This window comes from Rhinatrema bivittatum, chromosome 2 (assembly GCF_901001135.1).
Source record: "Rhinatrema bivittatum chromosome 2, aRhiBiv1.1, whole genome shotgun sequence".
Classification (NCBI taxonomy): domain Eukaryota; kingdom Metazoa; phylum Chordata; class Amphibia; order Gymnophiona; family Rhinatrematidae; genus Rhinatrema; species Rhinatrema bivittatum.
The window spans coordinates 792,874,381-792,892,673 of record NC_042616.1 but is presented as its reverse complement, the minus strand read 5'-3'; the positions used below and the strand labels follow the sequence as shown (position 1 = coordinate 792,892,673).

General features: G+C 44.2%; 1 protein-coding gene across 5 annotated transcripts in view; it reads left to right on the top strand.

Annotated features, from left to right (window-relative positions):
• The window catches only part of TRAPPC9 (trafficking protein particle complex 9), a 1,860,352-nt gene that overhangs the window by 290,370 nt on the left and 1,551,689 nt on the right, over positions 1-18,293 (top strand). For all 5 annotated transcript variants that reach the window (XM_029592072.1, XM_029592073.1, XM_029592076.1 and 2 more), the window contains one exon: positions 1,070-1,196. In XM_029592072.1, the coding sequence (XP_029447932.1) occupies positions 1,070-1,196 (127 nt within the window). The remainder of the gene's footprint in view (positions 1-1,069; positions 1,197-18,293) is intronic.

Genomic DNA, 18,293 nt, shown 5'->3' with positions numbered 1-18,293 from the left:
TATTTATTTTTCTTTGCGAGTGGAGATTCAATTTGATTGAGATGCAAAAATTTCATGTTACATTCACAGCTGACCTGAGATCCTAAGCCCAGGGGCTCTCTGAATTGAACCTTCTTGGGCTGTAATGGTCACCAGTTGAGCTGAGTAAATCTGATACTAAGATATTGATGGGATAGTTTTGCATGAGCTATGCTGAACTAGTGCCATTTTGGCCCTGAGGGGGGAGGGGGGTGTCCCTTGTTGGGGGGGGGGGGTGTGCTGATCAGATGGCTCCTGGCCCAGTGCTCTTCGATGCAAGGGTTCCCGACTGGGGGCTTTTGAGCTTTCACTTCAGTGGGTAAAAGTGCACGTATACCTTATTAGACGTCCTGGGCCTTAAGGTTTCTCAGGAGGAATCCGATAATGAGGGGGTTAATCCGGTCCTCAATGGCATGCGGCAGGCTGTAATCCTCGGTGATATCGTGTGCAGGCCAGGCAGTAAGTGGGCAAATCGGAGGATCATTCGGAGGAACCCATCCCTGAAATAAACAAATCCAGTGTTAATATTTAATACTGAATTTTTAACGTTGCCATTTTAGAACACCTTTTTAAACCACCATTTGCTATGCATATCAGCTTACTGTATTTGTAATAAAACTAATTAATGCAATTTAAAAAAGTGTATTAATTTTATGCACAAATTTAACATCAATTTTTTTTATATTTATCCCGAGTTTGATTTCAGAGAGATCTGTGCTGAAAGATCAGGCATAAGTTAAATAACTAGAATTTGAGCATATGATATGATATTGTCATTACTTTAAGTGATCTAGCCTATAAAACTCTGTAAAATTTGTGTATGACTGTTAAAATGGGGCTTAATGAGCTATGCAAAGAAATTTACCAAAAGTACACTGAGAAACTTGAATGTTAAACGGAGCTAAAGTGGAGACATTTTGCCTCTGATTGTTACTACATCATGACATGATGTAGTAACAATGTTTGCTGTCTTTACCTGTTAGTAGTATATGATGGGCTTGTTCGCATGAATGACAGTACAATAATAATGGAGACTAAAATTTGTTTCCAGGGACTTATGACAAGTGGAGTAGAGTTTGAATCCCTTCCAGCTGCTCTTTCTCTGCCCGCTGAATCTGGCCTGTATCCAGTCACTCTGGTTGGAGTTCCTCGAACCACAGGGCAGATTGCTGTCAACGGTAAGAATTAGTTTTCATGCCATGCAATTTTATTTCAAATATCTTTTGAAAAGAATGTGTTTTAATATACTATGTAAGTCACAGACAAATGGTAATAGTACATATAAAAATTCTACTTTGGGTACTAACAAAAAAAGAGGGAACAAGGCCAGAGACCACATATTTATTGCTACTATGTGATATCTGTTAGAAGTGTGGATCCTGTTACTGAGGGAAGGATGGCGCTACTTAGTGAGCAAATCCACTAGGCCCACCCCATCAGCTGGCGGAGATACCCTGTTGCGGGAAGGACGGGAGCTTCACCTATACCAGCCCCATTCCATGCAGGTTGAGCACTCGGGTTCTGGGAGCCTGGCAGGACTTAGGTGGGTCTCTAGGGGCAATTCAGCGAATTGAATCCAGGTTTGCATGGGTCTAGGCAGGCAGTAAACACCAAGTTCAATATCCAGGCAGGAAGTCAGTGGCTGTCTACAGTCAGAGTAGTTGGAGTCCAGGCAAGGGGGTCAAAACCAGTAGTCAATCCAAAGAGAATGCAAGGAAGGAAAGACTAGACAAACGAGGTACAGCAGGCTGAAGAGCAAGGCAAGGCTGGCCGAAACAAGGCAGGATGGAAAGATAAAACAAGGCCGGCTAGGAGGACAAGCCACATGCAGTATGCAAGGTAAGAGACATGTTGCTGAGGCAAGATGCAGAAGTCTGAGGAGCCCTTTATAGGGCTAAGCCCAGTGATATCATCCAAGGGCACCGCGGCCAATCCCACTGTGGACCCTTTAAGAAGGGGGATGTTGTTGCGTGCCCTTAGAGAGTGTGGAGGAGGGCAACACCCTGCTGAGGGAAGTGAGTGACTGCTGGCGGCGTTGGCTGCGAGCAGCCAACGCCGCAGCCAACGCCGCGTTGGCTGCGGCGTTGGCTGTCACCCTACTGTTGGTGACAGTAGGGTGAGTGTGGTGATTCGCAGGATCATCCTGTAAGCTACCAGTTGTAACATATTGTATGTTTTGTATGCATTTTCTGTAGTGGTTTATGAGTCATGGGCTTATGAATTGTTAATTCCATGTGGCCATCCCCTTCTTCATAGCTTTTTTTTTTTTTTTTTTTTTTTCCTATGAAGAATGCTGCTTTCCTGGTTCGTTTTTAAAAAATTATCTTCATTAGTTTTTTGTCCCCATTCTACTTTAAATAAATAACATATAAATCATCTCATTAAATACCTGTTAACATGAAAAGAAGTGTTGCGTCAGCCGGCCGCGGAGCTTGCAACTGGCCTTCCTCACCTGCCGCGTGGCGGGGGCGGGCCCCGGCTCCCTGGGGATGGGGTGCCCCCGGTGCAGCTCTTTTCTTCACGGCCCTGCCGGCCGCCGGCGTGCTCGGGAACACGGCGGAGATGCCGCCACAGACTGCTTTTGCGTCTGCTCTCCTTAGGCGCGCGCATGCGAGCGCCTTTACTTTATTTAAAGCGCCCGTGGCAGGCAAGGGCTGCCAGCGCTCAGAGATGATGTCATTGATCGGGGCAACAGGTCACCACGCTTCCTATCGTGTGCTTAGTTGCTGCACGTTCGTGTTCTTGTTCCTGTATCTGACCTTGTTCTAGTCTTCGTGTTCCTGTTCCAGTCCTTGTGTTCCAGTTCCAGCTTCCTGATTCCGGACTACCCTCTGGATGGATTCCTTGGCTTTGACCCTGACCACACGCTGGATGGATTCCTTGCCTTTAACCCTTGCTTGTTCATGACCACGCTCTGGACGGATTCTTTGGCTTGGACCCTTGCTTGGACCTGACCTGGTCTCCAGCTGCCTGCCCTGACTTCAGCTTGAACCTGATCTTATTTCCAGCTGACTGCCTTGGACGTGGCCTTCCTTAGGCACCTGCCTCCTTGCAAGCCAGGACTTAACTGGTTCCTAACTGCTCGCCTGCTTCTGTCTGTCCGGGCTTCTGGAACCTGGCCTAGTCTTCGACTTTGCTCCCTTGGACCCTGTGCCTCCGCTGCTTCCTGGCACGCTGCCGGAGTCTCTCTCCGGGATCAACCACAAGGAAGCCCACCTAAGACCAGCCGACCCCGGTACCCAAGGGCTCAACCTGCGGGGAACGAGGGCTGGTATTGGCGAAGCTCCAGTTGGCCTCTGCTTCCCGTTCGTCCCCGCCTCTCGACAGTGGGGGAAACCAACACCAAGGTGCCAACACCTCCTCGGGCCAAGGGGTCCACCTCTGCAACAAGAAGCAAGAATAATCAGGTTCTCACAAAATGTAAAAAAAAAACCCAAAACCGAACCAAAACCCCCCCAAAAACCTACTAAGCGCAATGTTAACATGTACAACATTGTTTCAGAGGCAGCACTGAAAGCTGCTAGGAGGAAGAATCTGTTCCATTGTCCAGTGGCAAAACCCAGTGATTAGATTCGGGGTGCATGAATACTGAGTTTCAGAGGGATTTGGCTTGGACTCTCACTGATATACCTGGCGTAGATGAGAAGGGGGAAGAGAGTTAAAATGTAGATAAACCCTGTATAGTTTGACTGAAGACTTATGTTGATATAGGCCCAATATTGGCCAGTTCTGATTAAGTTGGAAGCCCAAAAGAAACAGAAGGAAACAGTTGAGGCAACCTCCACCCCAAAAAGACAAACTCCTCAAAATATTATGACACAATTGTGCACTCAATTGTTGTTTTACTATAGCAGAGTATACTGGTCTATTTTATAAATAAGTAGGCATATCCATTTTCAAATCGACAGCTAGCTATTTATTTATTTAAAATCTTTTCTATACCGTCGTTAAGTTGTATACCATCAGAACGGTTAACAGAAAGGTACATACAAAAATGTGTGTATTTATTTTTAATATGCCGATGCTCAAGACCAAGTCGTATCGTACTGGTTTACAGCAGAACCAGGGGAAACCATTTAACTGGATGAAAGAAAGAAAGTTACAATGAACAAGGGAGTACAATTCAGGATTATTTAAGAAAGAGAAGAAGTTTGAGAAAATGTTCCAGAAGAGTAATGCAAAATAGTAAAAAACACTAAAACAATTGATTTGATAGGAGAGTTAATTTAACTGATAATATAAATAAGTAGCTCGGGTATTAACAGTTCCTTTAGAAAATTGTCCGCGGAGGCATCATACAGGGGCGATGGCTTGGGCCAGAACTGAGGGGGGGGGGGGGGGGTGGCAGGGGGAATGGTTGTAGGCTTCAGGTGAGGAGGAAAGGTGAAGTGGAGAGGTGTATGAGACATTGCTAGTTGAGGATGTCTCCTCATGGGAAGGCTTGAGAGAACAGCCAAGTTTTCAGTTTCTTTCTAAAGGCGAGATGGCATTGTTCCTGTCGTAGATCTGGGGGTAGTGAGTTCCAGTGATGTGGTCCCGCGGAGGACAGTGCTCGTTTTTGGATGGAGTTGTGAATGACGGATTTGTTTGGGGGCACCTGGAGAGATCCTTTGTATGCGGATCTGGTCGGTCTGGTAGAAGTATGGAGTTCGAGTGGGAATATGAGTTGAAGTGAGGAATGATGGTAGATGGTTTTGTGGATGATGGTCAAGGTCTTGAATAGTATTCTATAGTGGATGGGAAGCCAGTGTAGGTTTTTAAGTTTCGGTGTGATGTGGTCCTTACGACGAGAATTTGTGAGGATCCTGGCTGTGGCATTCTGCAGCATCTGTAGAGGTTTAGTTGTGGAGGAGGGGAGGCCGAGCAGTAGCGCGTTGCAGTAGTCGATCTTTGAAAATAGAATGGCTTGTAAGACTGAACGGTAATCATGAAAGTGCAGGAGCGGTCTTAGCTTTTTTAAAACATGTAGCTTATAGAAGCATTCCTTTGTGGTGGTGTTAATTAAATTTTTGAAGTTCATTCTATTGTACAGAATAGTACCGAGGTCTCTCACCTGGCTTGCTGAAGGTAGGATTGTGTTGCAGACGTGGGGGTTATTATCATTGGGAGAGATGACAAGGAGTTCCGTTTTGGTTGTGTTTTGATAATTATACTTAGAGTAAATTCTAGTGGAATTATTTTTGTTTTGCATCTGGATGTCATTTTCATAGGGTTCTTAACTTTTTATATTTTTTCTTGGCAATGTAGAGTATATTTGTTATTGAATAGCAAAAGATTTCATCTTCAATATCCATTGAAGTACTGAAATAAATTGAGAACTCCTTAGTTGGGCTGTAATGATGTGATGTGATGACTCTAGTTGAATATTGGTATATAAAAATCAAACAAACAAATAATAAGTTTCCTGTCAGACAGGAAAGCAAGTGAAATAAAACTTTGTGTGTGTGTATATATTGTGCTAGGCAATCCAAAATACCAACTAAAGTGCTCACGAATAACTCAGAGTAATCAAAGCTCGGTAAAATACTAATGAAGAAACTTAAAATGCAGCCTCTTTATAAAACAAAGCCCTGGGGGGAGGGTAGAGTTATTGCACATGTTACAGGCTGAAATGTATCACGAAGACAGCTCTGAGGATTAAATATTAAACTTCGATCAGACTTCACATTTTGCTTAACCAGTCTTGGACTTTGTTCTCCGTGTTTGACTATCAGGAAACCCAAAATGAGACTGAGGAAGTCATTACTGTGATGAGAAGGCCCTTTATCGGGGGAATGGGCCTTTCTCTTCCTATAAAAACATATGCATGTTTGAATATCTGTGAAGGACTTTTCACAAATTTGATTTGAGCTATACTGATGTGTTTCAAGTGGGATACTAACCAACCTATATTTGAATTAATTTGTACCTGAAACATCTTCACAGTGTGTTTAACCACAATGTACTATGGACTTGGCCAGGTGTCTTTAATTCACGTTGTGTATACACTGGAATTAGACAGTACATGCAGACTTTATTTTCAGTGTCCACTTGTATTTTGTACGCACAGTAATTTGGTAACTATATTTATGCTCATATTTATTTGTGATATCAATTAAATAATATTGTATATTTTTTTATAAATAGGTTGCATTTTGCTTCATTACTGTTCTCCCCAGCTTTGATTACTGTGTGTGTGTATATATATATATATATATATATATATATATATACATACATATATATATACCTCGAAAACACCTCTACATAAAGGGGTAGATTTTCAAAAACGGCGCGTTGGCGTACTTTTGTTGGCGCTCTAGGCGCAAACAAATGTACGCGGGATTTTAGTAGATACGCGCGTAGCCGCACAAATCCTGGATCGGCGCGTGCAAGGCTACCGATTTCGTGTAGCCGGTGCGCGCCGAGCCGCGCAGCCTGCCTCCGTTCCCTCCGAGACCGCTCCGAAATCGGAGCGGCCTCGGAGGGAATTCGCTAACGCCCTCCCCTCACCTTCACCTCCCTTCCTCTACCTAACCCACCCCCCCGGCCCTGTCTAAACCCCCCCCAACCTTTGTTGGGGGATTTACGCCTCCCAGAGGGAGAAGTAAATCCCCGCACGCCAGCGGGCCGCTGGCGCGCCTAGACGCAACCCGGGGGCGGTTCCGGAGGGCACAGCCACGCCCCCGGACCGCCCCGGGCCGAAACCACGCCCCCGGGCCCGCCCCCGAAACGCCGCGTCCCGCCCAGAAAACGGTGCGCCACTCGGCCCCGCCCCCGACACGCCCCCCTCGGAAAACCCCGGGACTTACGTGAGTCCCGGGGCTCTGCGCGCGCCGGTAGGCCTATTGAACATAGGCGCACCGGCGCGCAGGGCCCTGCTCGCGTAAATCCGGGCGGATTTACGTGAGCAGGGCTCTTAAAATCCGCCCCGTAGCACTTATGTAGCTGTTGAAATATTCAAAATAAATGCATTGCAAAATATAAATATTTCAACAAATTAATGAAGTAACAATTTAAAAACAACAGAATGACGATGTACACATAGGGGTAGATTTTATAAATGTACGCGCGGGCGTACTTTTGTTCGTGCACCAGGCGCGAACAAAAGTACGCTGGATTTTATAAGATACGCGCGTATCTTATAAAATCCGGGGTCGGCGCGCGCAAGGGGGTGCACATTTGTGCAACCTGCGCACGCCGAGCCCAGCGCGCGCTGTCTGTTCCCTCCGAGGCCGCTCCGAAATCGGAGCGGCTTCGGAGGGAACTTTCCTTCCCCCTCCCCTCACCTTCCCCTCTCTTCCCCTACCTAACCCACCCCCCGGCCCTGCGGAAAGCAGGCGTAAATCTGCGCGCACCAGCGGGCTGCTGGTGCGCCATCACCCGACCCGGGGGCTGGTCCGGAGGCCTCGACCACGCCCCCGGGCCCGCCCCCGAAAAGCTGCATCACTCTCGGCCCGCTCCCGAAACGCCTTGTCACTCGCGGCACGCCCCCAATACGCCCCACCATGCATGCCCCAGGACTTATGCGCGTCCCGGGGCTTGCGCGCGCCGCCGAGCCTATGCAAAATAGGCTCGGCGCGCGCAGGGGGGGTTTGGGGTAGGTTTTCGGGAGGTATGCGCGTATTGTATGCGTGTACCCCTTTGAAAATCTACCCCATACAATTTTAGAAATAAATGCTTATTTTCAAATCAAAAAGATGTAAGGAGCTGGAAAGAGTCCTCAGATGAATCAGTTCTTATAACTCTCTTGGATATGTTAGGATCTTACAGCTTGCTAGATAATGATGCACTCGTTTTTCCTTCAATTAAATCAGTCAGTTGCTGCCTCCTCAGCACAGGCCGCTGTTTCACCAAAACTGGCTTCAGGGGGGAAAAACACTGCACAGCTCTCCAAGGAGCCTAACACACAAATCTTGCCATAATGTGCAGATAGAAATATTTGTGATTAAGAATAAATTTTCTCCCTTAGGTACATCACTTCACTTCTCTTCATATATTCATTTGCACCAATGAGCAAACTCAGCCTTCCTCCTTCATAGTTAAACTGAACAGGAAGGACAACTAGGCTTGTCAGTGTGTGTGTGTACATACACACACACAACTACGCACACGCATACATACAGAGATGGAATATCTCTGGCGCCGGTTTGCCTGAGTGCCTAAACTTCCGGCTCTGTCATCCAATAGAAGAGATGCTGGCAGGGCCTAGAGCATGGAAAGTTGGTGGCTGCTGTTGGGAGAGCCAAGCTGCAGAGAGCTGTAGAAACTGCCACTGGCAGGGCTCAGGCCATAGAGAGCTGTGGTGGCTGTTTTTTTGGCAGGGTCTAATCAGTAGAGAGTCGATAGTTGCTGTCGGCAGGGTCAGGCTGTAGAGAGCTGTGGTGGCCACAGCTATCAGGGTTTGGGCTATAGAAATGGTAACTGTCAATAGATCCCAGGCTGCAGAAAGTTACAGTGTATTGAGGCAATGAAGACACATCAGGCAGGATTCATGGCAGGCAGGAAAAGGGGAGGACCACTCCCGTGGGTCCCCTTTTTATTGTGCATACATTCAATAGCATACAATGTGTGATCACATCATTGGCTCCTCTCCCCATAGCATACAGACGTGTCACTACACTATTGGCTTGGCTCAGGGGGTGTGTACGGATCATTTCATTGGCTGCTGAATCCTATACCTCCTGTCTTTGTCCTGCATCTGACTACGTGGCAACTAGCTCTTCTTTCAGGCAATCAGGGTTAATTATAAGCTAGAGAAATACATGACAGTCAGGTATCCTCTCCTTAGGCAGAGAGGTTTAAGCACTAGAGTTGCTTCATTCAGTGCAAAGGTCAGGGAGAAGGGAAGTTAGTGTTAAACCCTGACATGGCCTGCTGGCAGAGCTCATAATTCCCCACACAGTGATGATTGTCTGCAGGGTCTGAGCCACAGACAGCGGCTGCCACCAGTGAGGTCCAGGCATGTGGAAAGTCGGTGGCTGAAAATATATAAATGTCCCTTAATCCTAAAAATGTTTGGTGCCCAAGTTTTATAAATATTTTCTCATTGTGCGGGTTCAAAAGATACCTACACAGCCTTTTGTTTATTGTCAAAATCTTTTTTCTGAAATGAAGCTGCTATCTGAAAAATAGAGGTATTGCTAACTAAACACCAAAATCTCACCCATTAAAACAGTGAAAGAGAACTACTCTAAATGGGTTGTTTGCATTTAAATACATGTTTGCACACACTGAGCCACAACCCTAAGAAAGAAAAAGAGGACTTGGGTCACAATTTTCTATCTTCTGATCATTTGGAAGCTTGCTAGCCTGGGTGCTAATTAACTACAAGGCAGTCAACAAAATACAGAGCAAGTGCTATCCTTGTAGTGTGCCTTCACAAAAGCTGCTGCATCCTGCACTGAGTTGAATAGCTCTTGTTTTCCTTGAGCAAAGTCTTTGAGCTGAACTGCGTGCATCACAAATTTAATGCTTTTTTCCTGCAACTTTGAGCAGAATGGAGCGATCTTTTCTTGTGTAATTCTCACATAGTCTTGGAATATCAACTGTTTATTTCCCTTTCTACTCTCTTGGTTTTGTACAGATCTGTAGGCTATTATCGATGAAATTCAGATTGCTTATTCTTAGTATAGTGAGCTCTAACTTTATGCATGTTTTCAAATTTAATTCATTTATTAACTTTTAATATTCTGCCTTTTCCTAAGAATAGTGTTAAAGTGGATTATATTCAAATTTATAATTAAAATTACAGTACAGTTGCATCATAGTTTATAAGAAGGTGGGGAATATAAACACATGATTAGAGATATGAGGTAGATTGTAAGTAGGACATGAGGTGAATCATGGGTCTACTTGATGGTTTGGAGAGCATGGATAGGGTTAGGTACAAGGGAGTATTTGCATTCAAATAATGTTGGCACCTAGTGTAGAGGATATCGGTGACATGGCTATTTAAACAAAGAATGGGATGATCCATAAGGAGCATAAGGCTCATCTAATCTAACAAATTTGCTTTGCTGTAGGCCCCATTTGTTCTCTATCTATCCCTTCTCTCCCTGATATCTAAGGATTCTCTGTGCTTTGTTCCATGTTGCCTTGACTTCTGTTACTATTTTGTCTCCACCACCTTTCCCAGGAGCCTACTCCATGCATCCAACACACTTTTCATGAAGAAATATTTTCAAATGTTATTCCTGAGTCTACCTACTTTAAATCTCATACTATGCCCTCTTGTTGTAAAATTTCCTTTTTACTGAAAATGTTTGCTGCTTGTATATTATTTATACTTTTGTATGTCTGTATCTTATACCCTTGCCTTGCCTCTCGTGTGTGTCTGTGTGTATCTCTCTCTTTCACTCTGGCTATATCCTTGCAGAGATATGGCATCTAGATGTCATCGAATGTGAGCCCTTGGCTGTGGTATGGTTGACGTAGCCCAACAGGCGAACTCACTAGGCCTATGCCGACAGCAAATGGATATGCTCTCTTGGGACAAGGTCTGGGCTTCACCTATACCAGCCCTTTTCTCCTCAGGTGGAGCCCTTGGATTACAAGGGCCAGCAGGGCTTAGGCGAGGATCCTATAGATAGCGGTCAGGCAGAGTCCAGTCGCAGGCCAGGGTAGGCAGCAAGCAAGCAGTGTCAGAGTCCAGGCTGAGGTCAGGGCAGGCGTATAACCAGCAGCATCAAGGTCTAGGCGGTGATTTGGGCAGGCAGAAACAAGTAAAGTAGTCAAGAACCAAGGCTGAGGTCAAAACTGGAAGACTGTCAGAGGTGGACGAGACAGACAGACAAGGGAAGGACCGGGGCAGTACTGGACAAGAATTGGAACAAGGCATGGTAGGAAAAGGGCAAGGTGGAGCAAGGAAGGCCAAGGCCACACAAAGAAGCAGGATCAATATGAGGCAGGGACTGGGACCAAACAAAGTTTGGAGCGGAGAGCAGGCAAGGCTGGAACATGGAGCAATATGCACTGCTGGAGGACCTTTTTCTGACGCATCGTGTGTAGAATGTCTGTGAAAAGGACCTAAGAAAATTCTGGGGTCGCAGGAGAAACTTCTTCCTATTAGAGCTGAGTTTAAGCTCAGATTTCTGAGTATGTTTGATTATTTATCAAAGTTTGAAGTGTCATTTTCCTTTACCTTCAACAACTGAAATCCTTAAAGTAATCTGTGTGTGAGCAGATGTTTATTTTTACAGCTTGGTCAGTTTCTCTCTCCTTTGTTTAGATACAGGTTTGTTATTTTTGATTTATGGTTCACTTGTATTATATGGATTGATATTTATGGTTAAAAACTTTTCTGCTTATTTTTCTTGATTTTTGCATGATTACAATATTGGTGACTTAGTGCCCAGGTTTTTGAAGGCTTGGATGCATACAACATAATTTTTTAACTTAGAGATGAGATGAGTTTTCACCTCCTTCCTTTATTGTTTGGAAATATTTTTTGAATTGTGTGCTGTGATTTAATTTTCAAGTGCTGTGCTTGAAATTTAATACTTGACCCACAAAAACAAATCTTGTCATTTGTTCTACCTGAAGATCTGGAGGCAGTTTCAGAGAAGAAAGGGATTGATTTGAGATTTCATTACTCTCTATACACCCATTCTTGATATGAATACTTCCTGTCTAGAATCTTTTAAAGAACAATTTTGAAGTCTCATATTCAAGATGAAAGCAGATATTTGTTGTTATCCATTTTGAAAATGTCAGTGAATTCAGGAGAATTTTTGAGTTCCCAAATTGTCAATTTTTTGCATATTTGCAAATCAGGTATTTCTCCAATAGAGACCTAGTGTTAATAAGTCTTAAAGGGATAATAGGTGAATATATACAAGGCTCTGTTATTTACTCAAACACCAGTTCCATGGTTTAAAAAGTAATGGATTTACAAAGACCATTCACCTCTTCAAGAGGAGAAAGGTCCGGAGTGTTTGAACAGAGCTATGAAAATACCATTCAGTTTTATTAAATAACTGTATAGATTTTTTTATATAAAGTACCAGACCCTTGTAAACTTTATCAGATGGATTTTCTATTGGATAATCAATCCTGGAGATTATTGATTATCCAGGAGAATAAACAGGCCAGGTTTCTTACTACAAATTTGTTTTCAATTAGTATTTAAGAAATTCTGGCCAATGGTGCTTTAATTTGCGGTTTGTAATAATATATGAATAAGTAAAGTATAGCCATAGTATCTGTCAATGCTGGTGGTATTTTGCTGTGGAGTGATGTTTCTAGTGTGGAAGATAAATGTTTACAATCCCTTATTAACCCTATGATTCTGGATGGTTATATGTATTTGTCCCTATAAGTCACAGGCCTGTTTATAGTTTATTTATATGCAACCAACACACAATGGTCCCAGGCAGCTAACAATAAAACAATACAAGATAACATATAAATTAAGATACTTAAACTAAGAATACATCCAGCAGCAGAAATAAGAAAAAAACATTAAGATCATTAACGCTTACTGATAGGCCTGAGCAAATAGTAAGGTTTTTAACTGTTTTTTAAAGGTCTTTGTAAATTGTAATGATCTTAACTCACAAGATCAGTGGTTCCATGTGTCAGGAGCCACTACAGAGAAGGTTGACTTGCGAATCTTGGATAAATGAACTTGATGGAAAGAGGAAATCTCATGTAAGACCATTTGTGAAGAGCACAATGCTCTAGTAGGACAATATAGTGTCAGCAAGGATGGTAATCCAAGGAGCATTTGCTAAGGTTAATGGGTTATGGACTAGCAGGGACATTTTGTACTTACTTCTGTATTGAATTGGGAGCCAGTGAAGGCTTGACAAAACCGGCATGATCAAAAGTCCTGAAATCAATCAAACATTGGCATTCTGCAACAGCTGTTTAGATGTCAGCACACTCACTGGTAAACTTAGATTATAGCGTTTTGCAGTAGTCAAGCAATGGCATTATTAACTGAACAACTAGAGGGCAACAATGAGTTGAGAGGATGTAGTAGTTGAAACTTGTAGAAACCTGCTGTCATGGGGTGCATGGCTCGGATTAAGATATAACACCACAGGTGTATGGTACAGGACTACATGACTGCAGGGCTGGGCAAAAGCTGGTCTTCTGCCTAGCCAGCCCCTTCCCCCACAGGTTAAACCCTTAGGTTCAACCCTTAGGTTCTGGTGGCCAGTAGGGCTTGGCTTCAGTTGCAAAACATCATGGCTCATCACAGCTGGAAGCTGGGCTGGGCTGCTTAGCAAGCTCCCTCCCTTGCAGTTTGAGCCCTTGGTTCTGTGGGCTGGATAGGTCTTAGCTGGACAGGCTGGACAAAGCAGAACAGGCACAAGCTGGAACTGAGTTCTTGCACAGGCTGGAAATTGGAAGCAAAGGTCTTGGTATGGAACAGGCAGGGAGCTGAGGATTGGATACTAGAACAGGCTGGACAAGGACACTTAACACGGATGAGGGTTGGATACAGTCACAGGCTTGGACAGGATACTGAGTAGAGACTGGGACTGGATACAGATTGGGGCAAGACAAGGTAATAGCAAATGTTACGATTCTGCCCTCTTGGGTAGTCTTTTACCTTCTCTCTGCCTGCCCCGCAGCCTGGAGGCCACAGTCCCCAGTCTTTCTTGCAGCTGGAGCTGCTCCTCAGTCTGCCCTCTGTGGCTTGAGAGCTGCCGACAATGCTGGGCCTGTTTCTCGGCTCTGCCCTGCTCTTCGACGTTAGCAGCAGCATGACCTCTGGCCATGGTCCTGCACAACTTCCTGCCTTCTGTTCCTAAGGCGCAGGCCACGCCTCTTCACAAGATTTAAATGGCCCATGGCCGGATATGCCTGGGCTCCACTTGATGACTGTTTCCTGTCTCAGCCCTCTAAGAGGGCTTCACCTTCAGTCCTGCCTTGCCTTGAATTGGAGTTACTTGCTCCTGGAAGTCTCAACTTCCAGCGCTCCGACAGGCCTTCGTTGGAACTCCATGTCTCATCTGCTTCCTGTGTCCGTGGTTTCCTGATGTTCCATGTCTTCATGTCCTGAGGTTCCTCTTCCTGATGTTTTAAAAGTCCAGATGTTCGTCTTCTATTCCTGATGTCTGTGATTTTCATTGCCTATTCCTGATGTCCGTGATCTAGTCCAGATGTCCTGTACCCCTGGTTCTTTGTTGCCACCCTTCCTGGCGTGCCACTTTGTGATCCATGACCAGTCCCACAGGCGGGCTGTGTAGGGCGCCGCGTGGTGCAATGCCTTCCTAACTTCTGCAGCACAAGCCTCTGGGAGACTTCTGCTTCTGTCCTTGTCCCTGGTCTACGGAGTTCCTTGTGCTTGCTCCGTCCATGCCAAAGGCTCTTCCAGTACCTGTGCCATTTCAGCGTGGTCCGTGACCAGCTGCAGGCCATGACAGGTGCAGGCCATGACCAGTTGCAGGCTTCCAGGTGCAGGCCATGACAGCTTCTGAGACATGTTCCTTTCATTATTCCCCATCTCGTCTAGAGACTACTTTGAGTCCAGCGTGGGCCGCGACCAGTCCCGCGGTTGGGCTGTGTAGGGTGCGCTGTTTCGCAGTCTCAACCCAGTACTTTGCTTGAGTCTTCTGAATACCTTGAACCCTGCTTTAGTCTTCTGAATACCATGAACCTTGTTTCTGAGTCTTAGTCTGTGCTCCCAAGTACCTTGTTCCTGAGTCTTAGTCTGTGCTCCCAAGTACCTTGTTCCTGAGTCTTCATCTGTGCTCCCAAGTACCTTGTTCCTGAGTCTTAGTCTGTGCTCCCAAGTACCTCGTTCCTGAGTCTTAGTCTGTGCTCCCAAGTACCTCGTTCCTGAGTCTTCGTCTGTGCTCCCAAGTACCTTGTTCCTGAGTCTTTGTCTGAATCTCCATGTTCTGATCTTTGCTGCCCTAGTCTCCATCCAGCCTGCCGCTTCTTGCCGTTACCCAGCAGCAGGTCCGAAAGGGCTTGGAATGGTCGGAGGACTGTTCATAAGACCACCATTGCGTTGGTGGCCTTCCCGAAGTGTGCAGGTCCAGCAGAGGGTTAGACCTTGTTCTCATCCATGCTTGGACACGTCTCACCAACCCTCGGTGCTGTCTTGGATTCATCTGGTATCGTGCTGAGGTCCAAGGGCACACAATCTCCTCAAGATGGGATCGCTCTCCTAGTGTTCCCTAAACATAACAGCAAAGTAGGGAATGGATACTAGAAACTGGACTGGGCATGGTAGAGCAGGGCTAGATAGAGGCTGGAGCTTGGGTGAAGCTTGCTGAGGAGGCCGCACCACAGGCTGAGTCAGGTGGCCAGAGGAAATGGCTCGGGTAGCTAGGAACAGAGCACATTGGAGGCCTGTGCTGGTGGGGAGGTGTCATAGCAAACAGGATCAGGGCACGCACGGTGAGGCTTCACAGCAGATGAAACTGTGCCCCTTGACTTAACAGCTTTGATTTATTTATTTATTTTTGGTTTTTTATATACCGATCTTCTTACATTGTATGCAAATCAAATCGGTTTACAGAGAACAATTAAACTAGCTTGGTAGCATTACATATAACGAAGAACTTTTAAGTAACAAATAAATATAAGAAACATATAAAAACAATAAATAACATGGTATTAGAAAAAATTCCTATTATACAGATGCCTTGCAAGAGGCTGATGAAGAAACCATAAAATAAATTAACTAACATGTGGAAGTATCGAATGAAATTGTGCTAGGGTGCAGGGAGGATAAGCATAGGGAGGACACGGGGGTGGAGGGAGGGGAGGGACAAAAAAAGGGGGTCTATAAGGATGGTGGGTTTAATTGGGAGGGAAAGGGGGATGAGTTATACAATTAGAGCGAAACAGAACATAATTGCAAGTTGAAAGTGGCTTGTGAGTAATCAGGGAAATGCTTGGCTGAAAAGCCAAGTTTTCAGTTTTTTCTTGAATGACTGGTGGCAAGGGTCTTGTCTGAGGTCTGGTGGAAGAGAGTTCCAAAGAGAAGGACTTGCGGTGGAAAAAGCCCAGTTCCTTAGCAGAGATTTGGCTTGGGGGATGAACAGGGTGCCTTGGTAGGCTTTTCTGATTGGTCTTGTTGATTTAATGGTACGTAGCTGATGGGTAAGATCGATTGGAGCTAAATTGTTTAAGGATTTGTGCATGAGGGTCAGGACTTTGTAGAGGACTCTGTATTTAATCGGAAGCCAATGGAGATTGTAGAGGATGGGCGTGATGTGGTCTCTCTTATTAGAGTTGGTCAAGACCCTAGCTGCAGAGTTCTGTAACATCTGAAGAGGCTTAATGGTGGTAGCTGGAAGACTGAGTAGCAACGCGTTACAGTAGTCAACTTTGGTGAGGATGATTGATTGCAGGACGAGGCAGAAATCGTGTGCATGTAGTAAGGGTTTTAACTTTTTCAGGACTTGTAATTTGAAAAAGCATTCTTTAGTTGTGGTGTTTACCAATTTTTTGAGGTTCAGCTGATTGTCCAGAAGCACGCCTAAGTCTCTTACGTAGGATGTATTTTTGAGGTTGTCTAGAATGATTGTAAGTGGATTGGGAGTAGAGATGATGTCTTTTTGTGGTTGATCAATTATAATGGAGGAGATCTCTCTGGGGATGAAGTTGTCTTCTTGGGAGATGATGAGGTATTCTGTTTTGTCCTTGTTGATGACTAAGTTGAGTTTGGTGAGGAGCGAGCTAATTTCTTGAAAGCAATATTCCCAGAAGATTAAGGATTTTTGAAGTGACTTCCTGATAGGGATGAGGATTTGTACGTCATCCGCGTATACAAGATGTTTGATTTTCAGCTTAGATAGGAGGAAGCAGAGAGGTAGAAGATAAATGTTGAAGAGGGTTGGGGAGAGAGAGGAACCTTGCTGGACTCCCAAGTTTGAACTGATTGCCTGTGATTCTTTGTTGTTGATTTTGACCTTGAATGATCTGTTGTTGAGAAATGAACGGAACCAGTCTAGGGCAATGCCTGAAATACCAATGTCAGCTAGTCGGTCGAGGAGGATTGAGTGGTTGACCGTATCGAAGGCCGCAGAAAGGTCGAGGAGAATGAGTAGGTGAGGTTGTCTTTTTTTCTGAACTTAAGAAGACTGAGTCCATGAGAGAAATCAGAAGGGATTCTGTGTTTAGTGCTTTTCGAAATCCATATTGAGATGGAGCCAGAATCTTGTGTCTTCAGGGTCATCTGTGAGCTGTTTTTGGAATAAGTTTTTTTTGGAATCTGTGGAATAAGTGATATTTTTGAGGCAATGATAGAAACCAAGGCTTCTAGCTTGAGAAACCAGTTTTATATTTTCCCCATTAATTAAAGAAGCAGGATTAGAGATAGCTTCATAGGGTTCCATTAGTACAGTTTCTGTTTTACGTAACTTTAGTGTACATTTGTATTGGGTCAACCAGGTCTTAATTTTAGTCATGCAGTAGGACATTTTTTCAGAAGTTTCATTCCAGGAGTTTTTAACAGCTAGATAAAACTAGATATCATCTGCATAAATACAAAAGCCGTCACAGAGACCGGCTAAGAGCTGGCAGATAGGTGCCAGATAGATGTGATTTCTATAAACAGAGTTAACAGTATCAGTGTGACATAAAAGTAAGGTATTTTCTAGTATTTATGAAGCTTTCAGTATATAATGCAATCAAACATGACGGGGGAGAAGAGTAATCTATTCAATGTACATTAGAAGAAGTGAAGACTGGGGGTGTGCATAACCAACAATTTTGTTGGGGTTTTTCTTTTTTTTTCAGTTTTGGGTCATAAATTTTTTTTTTTTTTGTGTGTAGATTATTTCTTTTTGGTAAAGTATTACCGAAATAGTGTGTACTATTTGCAATGCTTGGCTGAAAATGAATGAGAACTAAATTTTTTTTTTTTTTTTTTTTATGGCCAAATTTGTTTCGTTTAAAACTGAAATCAGAACACTTCATTGCTGTTTTCCAGTTCATGTCAAACCAAATGCATATCCCTAGTGGAGACATGCCATCTAGGGCATTGGGATGAGAGAAAAGATCTAGAAGTATGCTCTTTCTATTTTCATTTTTTAAATTAATTTTTATTGATAGTTTTATTATATTTGGTTTGAGATGAATGTCACACCTTTATATCAATAGTTTTCCTAATTTGTGACTTTATAAGTAAGTTTATTTAACCAATTTCGGTTGATTGCATGGTATTTGAATGAAGCCTCTGAAAATTTTCTGTGAATTTATACTACTGTCAGCGCAATACTGTAAGTCACTTTAAATAAAACGTAAAATAAAAATCTCTCCTCATTCCCCTAGATGTGTTCCTATATGCCACTATCATTTTGTTGAATTTATGTAAAAAGTAGAGT